Source organism: Leuciscus leuciscus, assembly GCF_965113295.1.
Source record: "Leuciscus leuciscus genome assembly, chromosome: 19".
Lineage (NCBI taxonomy): Eukaryota > Metazoa > Chordata > Actinopteri > Cypriniformes > Leuciscidae > Leuciscus > Leuciscus leuciscus.
In genome coordinates, this window is record NC_138743.1 from 35,145,783 (window position 1) to 35,155,782 (window position 10,000).

Genomic DNA, 10,000 nt, shown 5'->3' on the forward strand with positions numbered 1-10,000 from the left:
TTCCCGTCTCTGCCACAAATACCATAAAATGAATTGGTAATCATTTTTAAATCTAGATACACTTTAAGTACGATTAACATATAATAAAAGAACTTTGTGCACAAAAATGAAATAAAACTTGTAATATTTGTTCTTGTGTAGGATGTAAAAAATGTGCAATTAACTTAATAAACCTTTACATTATAATAAGATATAGTTATCTTTAATATAGAAAACATTTGAATGTGAATAATTGAAAAGAACATTTTGATGTTTTAGACCTTTATTTGAGATATTCACATTATATTTGTATAACTATGTACAAAAATCCAAAATATATGAAATATAACCAATAAACACCAAATAGAGAGTTTTGTTTTATTTATAGTACAGATATACATATATATATATATATAGGTAATGTATTAAATACTTGTAGATTAAACAACAACAACATTAATAATAATAAAATCTAAAATTGTGGAGAATACAGGAAAAAACAAGAAATATTTTAAATTAAATAATTATGTACAGAGTTCAATATTAACAGTTATTATTATTTAGTGTTTACACATCTGAGCAAGATAAAATAATGCAAGTCAATAAAATTAACTTTAAAAACACACTAAAATGCAATGCAAACAAGGACAAAACTTTTGGTATTTTAGTGAACAAATGGAAATAAATGTAATCTTTAAAATATCTATATTAAAAGTGCAGTAATATGTTGTTTATACATATATGCATAACATTGTGCAAGGAATGTCTTTGTGTTATAAAACAGTATTTGAGGTCTGGGCATGTCATTTACCAGTGAAGTCATTTTTTCTTTTCCTCAATCCACCTCTGCTTCTCAGCCTCATAGAACGGAGACTGCTGAAAGTCTCTCCATGAAATTTCTGCACTCATTCCCTGAGCCTGATAAAGGGAAAACACTTTAGCAGGACAGTAAATGTATTTGCCTGTCACTCCAGGGAAACCAGTGTGAATATGAGGACTGTTGGGTCCTTGTTTCAGTGGCAGGTGGCAGAATCTGCACAGACGACCAGTAGGATGCTCCACCAATGACTTCCTCTTGCTCCTCTCCTCAATCACCCTCTTCGTTTCTGCTCCTCTCTGCTTAGAGGCCTCCAGTTCCCGCTGAAAAAAAGGAGTCTCTGCAAAGTCTTCAAAAGGCATTCTGGGGTTGGTCAGGCCCTCTGCTGAATATGTGTCAAATACTTTCTTGGAGCAGTAGAAGTATTTAACATCACCACCTTGATAAAAGAAATGTATCGAGGTGCCATCACCCATGTATCGAGACTTAGGCTGACCACAGGCTAAACAGGATCTAGTGTGCTTTTTTTGCAGCATATGCTGTTGTTGTTGCTGCTGAACTGCCTGCTGCTTCTCTATGATGTCCTTCACCATCTTCTCAAGCGCTGCCTGGTCCAGAGAGACAGCCTCAGGAACACTCTTTGCGGGTGGATTGACTGGGGCAGGTGGCAGTACTGTCACTGGGACACTGATGGTTTCACTGCCTGAGTGAAGACGCTGCCATAACTGCTGTGTCTCCAGGAGCTTTTCTGGACTGGTGTTAAGTGAAGCATTAGTGTTCTTTTTTTTAGCAAGGTGTTTTATGTACCTGCTTATGTGCTGCTTTGTGGTTGAGTGCAGAAGGCTGTTGGGGTCAGTGCAGGCACTCTGTACCATAGCAGCATATTCAGCATCCACCTTTGTAAGTAGGTCCTTGCTCCCGTGGTGCTTGGCCAGCAAACCATCAATGACATTTCTCATTGGATCTGTCCATCTGTTATGGTCCAACACAAAGACTCGACCCCCTGTCTTAATGGGTCCAGTCCGAGCGGCACAGGGAGAAGCAGCTATAGGCAGTGGTGGTGTGCTTGGCAGTTCTAAAAGAGATTCACAAAATTATTAAATGAAGTATTTCTGTTTTGTGTGCATAGATTAGGCAGACAGATTAAACACACATTGATGTATGAATAATATAATTACCTGCATCTAAAAGAAACTCCTCAGATGTGTGTTCCTTCACTGTCACAGCACTCGGAGTAGAAAAACAGTGAAAAATCACAGCCTGTGGGGTGGCCTCTGGATCAGCAGCAAGAAGGGTCTCAGCAGAAGAGGAATCCTCTAAGCGTTTCTGAAATTGAGCAAAATGAGTGTAATATGCGAGCGAGAATTATAAAGTATTTTTTAAAATTAAAAGTCTGTTATCAAAGAAGTTACCTGAGATGGAAATGAAAAGTCAATGCCAGATGAAGACTCTTCTTGCATCTCTAGGTCTGTCTTCCTGCTTTTGTGTTTGTCAAAGTCAAGAGGCACAGGTCGACAGCCTGGCTCCACATACTGTAGGCCAAACCTCTCTCCTGTGTCCCTGCTGGAGATGTGCAAGGCTGGATATTTGGGTTGCCCTGTCACTTTTATAGATGCCCTGTTTAACTCCATCATCAAAACAGGGTCAAACACTCCAGGTAAGACAAGCCCAGGCTGCTTCAGGTCCACCAGCCGCTGATAATTCCAGCGTGCCACACCAGTCATACCCTGCGCCTGGAACAGCTCAGGAGAGACGCGATTGCCCGTTACCCAGTGAGCCTGGTGGAAATGAAACCCCTCCTGCTGTGAAGTGCCTCTGACAGGGATCCAGATGGGCACAGCAGCTCCTTCACCCTTGACATGATTCAGTTGTAGGGTTCCACCATGTCTGTAGAGGATTCCTTCCTCCACCTCAGGGTCACTCAGACAGCCTCTAAGGATATGGATACGCTGAATCCACCACAATTTTAACATTGAGGGTTTAAAAAGGAAGATGTTGTTGGGATCCTTTGCAAGATGGAAATGGTGGAGTACTTCTTCCACTCTTTGGAACAGCTCTTGAGGATGTGGCACTTTTGTCCTGCAGTGCGCTCTGATGTGCTGCTTGGTGGGATTAGCAGGCTCAATTCCACAGAACTTGTATGCGTTCTTCAGTTTCTCCAGGTCACTCTGATCTACTACAGAGAAGGCAGAAGAGAGGAACTGGCAGAAGGAACTATACAGAGGATGGTGCTCCGAAACACATTCCCTGGTGAATCGCCGCATACAGTGAAACAAGTCTAGTTTGACCACCATGTCCTCATTGTACTTCTGGCAAGCGGCATGTAAATTCTTGAGGTTTCCTGATGTAACCTCTGCCACAGTAGCATCAGTTGTCCTCCAAGCTTCCCACTGCTGGTGCTCATACGGTCCTGGGTCCATCACTCTGAAAGCGGCACAGCAGTCCCTAAGTACATAAAAGGAAAATTAAATTAAATTTTAATGTATTCATTACCTTTGCTTACACTACTTTATGTGATGTGTGATGAGATGTAATTATGCTTACCTGTCCACCCACTGGTACTTGGCCTTGGGTATGCCAGCAGCACTGTAGCGATTGGCCATCCCACAGTACATTGATGTTAAGGACTGCTCACTCTCAGACTGCAGCATCACCCAGGACAGGATCATCCAGTTTTCGTTCATCACAGCATAGGATGACATTGTGCCAGATGAGAGGGTCACTTTTCTAGCAACTTTGCGTGTGTGATCTGACCTGAACACCTGTCCAAAAGTGCCTTGAAGGAGCTGAGTGAGAGCTGTCTCTTGCCGCTGATATTCCTGAAGCAGGCACTCCACCAGATAATGTGCAGACACAGACACCCCATGCCACCCATCAGTATCTTCGTAACCCCCAAACGGTGCAGGTGTGTCATCCTTCCTCAATGCCCCTGTGATGGTTTTCTGGCCATACAGCCCTGCTTCAGCATCCCTGACGTTCTGCACAATGAGAAGGTAAGCCAGGTGGGCTCTTTCAAACTTAAGGTGAAGAACCTCAGACAGCTGGTTGGCCATGTCATTGGGGGAATTTCCAGAGCGCCTCAGCTCATCCATCACTGTTTTACAGATGGCCTTCTTATGGGTGAGGAAGGCTGGCAAGATGTTCCTGAATCGCTGTGGTAGCATGTCCACCCACTGAGGCTTATCAGCGAACCAGTATTTTTTACATGCCTTACAGCACAGACGTGATGCAAGGATGTAATATTGCCCAGTAGTGCCAAGGATGACTCGGGGTCTTCCCACACCAGAGGACACAACATGAGGATTTGGACAGCTGTAGAGACAGGGCAGGATGTAGTTGTTCCTAAGCCTTTCACTTATACTGTGCTCAGGTTTCCAGATGAAAAAGGGATGGAGCTGGAAGTATTTAGGAGACGGAAGGCCCATGCTGGTCTCTATAAGCTCAGGCTGAGGTGGATAGCGCCACAAGGAGACCATGTTCATGAGGTGTCTCACTGGGTGTGATCCTGGCCAGAGCCCCATGGACTCCATCTCTGTTTTCATCCAGATTCTTTGGTGTAGAGAGCAGTTCCAGTGGCTAATATCCTGCATGTAGCTAGGTACTTCCATTGATGCAGGACCTGTAGATGCTGATTGTGCTGCAGGAGGTGGTACAGAGCCTTCACCCCGTGAAGAAGGCCTACTCACAGGAGCTGGTGGACTGGGAGAACTAGAGACGGCATGTGATGTCGGTGAAGGCTGTGGCAGAACTGCATGGAACACAAAGCAAAGGATATATATATATATATATATATATATATATGTGTGTGTGTGTGTATCTGCATGTATAACACATTGAATGCATGTGTGTTTAACTGTCTTTACTTTTTTTGTTCCAGTAGCTGGGAACAGGGGTTTCAGTCAGTGCAGATGGCATTGGGGCAGGTGCTGATTGTGCTGCTCGAGGTGGTACAGAGCCTTCACCCCATGAAGAAGGCCTACACACAGGAGCTGGTGTTGATGGAGGCTGCGGCAGACCTGCAAGGAAAAGCACAAGGAGGAAATTAAAAACATATTAAAACACTGAATGTACATGATATGTATTTGATTGTCTTGATTACATTGAATGACTAGAATCATTATTTATTATATTATTCTATTTATTCTTTTATTTATTCTAGTAATGCACATTCTAATAATGTTCAAATGTCTGTAAGTAAACAGTCCACTTTTCACAACAAATAAAAACAGTTTAAATAGCATGCATACAATTCATGAAGTGCACTCACCCTCACCACTGGTATATTCAAACCTTAACAGTAGTTAGAACAAAAGAACATGTTTTTTAGAACAGGCAAGAACACTGCCAAAACAACAAATAAGATAATACAAATCAGAAATGGAGGATAAGTCTGTATGTAAAGGAATACGCCTCCAAAACTGATGTGGAAAGTAACCTGTTGTAGATAATACTGTGGATCCCATGGCTGCAGATGATCCTAAAAATCAAGCATTATAATTTAAATGATTTCTCTCCAGTATGTGCAATTTTATGTGTCATAAAGATGCTGAATTTGACATGGGTATATATATAACACACATGACACATGATTTACTTACTCAGATATTTTGTTGGAGAAAGACTCAGCATCATCCTCTCCAGTTCTTCATCCTCCTCCATTACTATAAAATAAAATACATTTTATAGTAAACAAATGCATCAGTAGGCTTTAAGAATCAATATAAGCAAATTTGCATGGATTGTATTAACTCACCAGGCTGATCCGAGGCAGTAGTGGAAGGAACAGGGGATCTTGCAGTGGAAGCTGATGGTGAGGGCGACGGAGGAGTGGTTTTGGTCAGCTGTTTTAAAAGATACTGCTGCAAATTGTACATTTTGCTGCCTGGAACACACTTCTGCCTCATTATAAAGGAAGCATATCCGTCTGCCCTGGTATCCCAAATTTTACTCCAAGTGTCTTGTGTTCTTGATCCAAATCCAACAGTAGTGTCATCCTCTGTCAAAACTGCCACTGGATCTGGTCTTTGAGACAGATACTGTTTAAGGTCTTCAATTTCCTTAAAGCTTCTTGAGTACTCAAGAAAGGAAATGAGACTATCCTTGCATGGACCCTCTGGATGGAACTGCCCAGCCTGTTCTTCTTCCTCAACCTTATCGGACAGGTACAAAGCATAGCTGACGTCATTCTCTAATAACCACTTGAAAGACTTGCCCTTGTACTTGCCGAACTGAAGAATGTATTCTCCCAACACTTCTTGCTTGTCAGAGACATCCCCTCCTCTATTTAACACAACAGAACGGGCATTCAACTTGACCAGGTCTTCTCTTTGAGGTGTTGACTTGTCCTGCAGTGAAGGGTTGTCTTTAATTCTTTTTGCCTCTTCTGATGGGTCCCGGCGTAAATGGCCTGATGGTCCTTTCCTGAAAGACACTTTGACTTTCCCGGGAAAAAACACTGTTTTCTTCATGATGCTTTTCTGAAATCATAATGTATTTATTAGCGTCTCAGCATAAGCATGAAAATACTTAACAAAGTGAAATAAGACAGTTAACTAAAGCATCAGTGATATATATAAAACATTTATTTTAAATTCCCATAATATTCCATAATATTACTGTTTCTTAAATGAATAAATCACAAGAGACTTAAAAAAAGAAGTAAAGTAGCGTTTAATAAATTTGCGTTATTTAATATTCATTATTAAAATTGCTTAATATATTTGTAATAAATATTTAATATAAAAATATATATGTATAAATGTATATATAAAAAGTTTTAACAAGTTTAACTAATTAAAAATGTTAAATTATACCATTAAATTGCACACATATATGTATTTTTTGTCATTAAAATGTAATATATGTGTGTGTGTGTGACATTAATTACATTATAGGAGGACCAAACCTGCAGAAATTAAAGATGAATGAATACATATGTAAATTAATAAAAAGATAAATAAATATGATAATAGGAAAATAAATAAAGGAATAAACGACTTGATAAAATAATTTTTTTAATTTTTTCCCTTTATTTATTTTCTGCTTTTATACATATACATAAAAATATTTATTTGTTAATTCATTTTTTATATTTGGTAAGCAAGACCAACCCACCTAATTATCATGCACGGCAAAGAAATGTAAGAATAAATAAAATTGAAATAAATAAAGGTTAAAATAAATAAATCTGGAAATAAATACAAATTGGAATAAATAAATATAAATGAATATATAAATAAATATAAAAATAAAAGGAAAAAATAAATAAATAAAATTAAAAATAATTAAAAAAAACATTAAAATATAAAAGCAAAAAATAATAAATTAGGGGGGAAATAATGCGTTTATTCCATTATTTATTTTCCTATTATCACATTTATTTATTCATTCATTTTTAATGTCTGCAGGTCTGATCCTCCATTACATCTTACTGCACTGTTAACATATTTTAAACATTGTATTCAAGTAACCTACATAGTAAGATATCAATGATGAAACATTCACCTTAACAAACACATATACTCTTTTTAAATAACAGCTGTATTTATAACGAAAAATTTGGTTTACTGTTTCTTAACATCACAAACCATTCAACACAATTAACAATACGATTACAATGTAAGTTAATCGTATTGTTAATTTTGTTGAATGGTTTGTGATGTTACTTACATGATAATATACATGCAATTTAAATGATAAAATATATGAATAATAACGTTTATGCAGTCACCTGAGGTAAAATCTGTCTGCAGGTAAGTTAGTTTAGACAGTAACAAAAAAAACAAGTTTGCTGACAAGTCCGGTAAACAAATCTCTCCGATCGTAAAACCGGTGATACTGCACTGCGAATGATAGACAGATGACACAGCTTTTTAAATCCCCCGCCACGGAAAAAGCGAAACAGCGCCAGGAAGTCTACATGTGGCCAAAAGTATATTGCATCCGTAGTGTTAAGCACTACCATAGAGAATGAATGGGAAAAGTTAAGAGAAGTTAAGCTTAGCCATTTTCGGCTCCCGCGCGAAAGGTCCCCAGTTCGAAACTGGGCGGAAACTGTGGGTGGTTTTTGCAAAAATATATTTTCGGAGCAAGCCGCAAAAAGTCCTCTGTTTTTTAACAAACGCATGTAGCTCTGCTGTGAGCAGGGCATCCAAAAACACCAGAAACTCGTAAATGTTCCCCTCCACGGAAATCTTTAGTAAAAGGCGAAAGATTTATGCGTGAATGAAGAGAAACTCGAGCTGTACCTATGAGACGTTGGGACAATATGCTCCCCCGCACATGCCACCATGCTCAGCCAGGGTAATGTCTGGTGCAGGCTCCTCCCACCCAGCTCTTTTTCTTTTCTTTTTAAAAAAAAATGCAAAGGACCATGAGTTTTCTGTAGTGTAGTGGTCATCACGTTCGCCTAACACGCGAAAGGTCCTCGGTTCGAAACCGAGCAGAAACAGCGGTGGGATTGTGATAGAAACTTTAAACTGTTTGCCACGCCAGGAGGGTTCAGCTCTCTTTACCGTTATACGCTTTTTAACAAGAGTGCACCAGAAGATTTCTGTCTGCACCCTGAAAGACAGGTTTCCGTAGTGTAGTGGTTATCACGTTCGCCTCACACGCGAAAGGTCCCCAGTTCGAAACTGGGCGGAAACTGTGGGTAGTGTTGGCGAGAATTTCTTATGTGGTTTTCTGTTGAGCAGGCCAGTACACTTGCAGGGGGATTTGCAGCGTAAACTCTTTAGAAAAGGACAAAAATAAAACAAATGACCATTGAGGTTTCCTGTAGCGTAATAACGTTTTTTTTTTTAAATAGCTGCTTTTTGCCATTTTAAGAACACTGGGCAGTCTATCGTTTCAGTCGCTTTTGAACAAGCGTACGCTAGAAGAGGTCGGACTGCTCTCCAACGGAAGTTTCCGTAGTGTAGTGGTTATCACGTTCGCTTTACACGCGAAAGGTCCCCAGTTCAAAATTGGGCGGAAACAAGTGGAGGTGTTTTTAATATACATGCTGACATTCGCTACAAAGTCCTTACTTTTGAGACCGGTGAAGGCCATCGTACCAAGGAGCTGTAGGCACACTGCCATGCCGAATGAGGTTTGTTCTGTTGTTTGTGGAATGTACAGACTGTCACACTGCTTGCAGGGCAGGTTATGGGACGGAGCCATCTTCGAAAAAGCACACGCAAAGGACCATTAGGTTTCTGTAGTGTAGTGGTCATCACGTTCGCCTAACATGCGAAATGTCCTCGGTTCGAAACCGAGCAGAAACAGTGGTGGTGTTTTGACAGAAACTTTAAACTTTGGGCCATGCTAAAAGCTCTCAGCTCTCTTTTCCTTTATACGCTTTTTAACAAGCGTGCACCAGAAGATTTCTGTCTGCAACCTGACGGCAGGTTTCCGTAGTGTAGTGGTTATCACGTTCGCCTCACACGCGAAAGGTCCCCAGTTCGAAACTGGGCGGAAACTGTGGGGGGTTTTTGCAAAAATATCTTTTCGGAGCAAGCCGCAAAAAGTCCTCTGTTTTTTAACAAACGCATGTAGCTCTGCTGTGAGCAGGGCATCCAAAAATACCAGAAACTCGTAAATGTTCCCCTCCACGGAAATCTTTAGTAAAAGGCGAAAGATTTATGCGTGAATGAAGAGAAACTCGAGCTGTACCTATGAGACGTTGGGACAATATGCTCCCCCGCACATGCCACCATGCTCAGCCAGGGTAATGTCTGGTGCAGGCTCCTCCCACCCAGCTCTTTTTCTTTTCTTTTTAAAAAAAAATGCAAAGGACCATGAGGTTTCTGTAGTGTAGTGGTCATCACGTTCGCCTAACACGCGAAAGGTCCTCGGTTCGAAACCGAGCAGAAACAGCGGTGGGATTGTGATAGAAACTTTAAACTGTTTGCCACGCCAGGAGGGTTCAGCTCTCTTTACCGTTATACGCTTTTTAACAAGAGTGCACCAGAAGATTTCTGTCTGCACCCTGAAAGACAGATTTCCGTAGTGTAGTGGTTATCACGTTCGCCTCACACGCGAAAGGTCCCCAGTTCGAAACTGGGCGGAAACTGTGGGTAGTGTTGGCGAGAATTTCTTATGTGGTTTTCTGTTGAGCAGGCCAGTACACTTGCAGGGGGATTTGCAGCGTAAACTCTTTAGAAAAGGACAAAAATAAAACAAATGACCATTGAGGTTTCCTGTAGCGTAATAACGTTTTTTTTT

General features: G+C 40.5%; 1 protein-coding gene across 1 annotated transcript; it reads right to left on the reverse strand.

Annotated features, from left to right (window-relative positions):
- Positions 1 to 567: 567 nt before the first annotated feature.
- Positions 568 to 2,837, reverse strand: LOC309482661 (uncharacterized protein). Its single transcript, XM_082148125.1, has 3 exons — positions 2,209 to 2,837; positions 1,975 to 2,122; positions 568 to 1,871 (listed from the first exon to the last, which is right to left on the reverse strand). Exons 1-3 carry the CDS (start codon positions 2,767 to 2,769, stop codon positions 799 to 801), a joined length of 1,782 nt encoding a protein of 593 aa, XP_082004251.1. The 5' UTR covers positions 2,770 to 2,837; the 3' UTR covers positions 568 to 798.
- Positions 2,838 to 10,000: the final 7,163 nt, after the last annotated feature.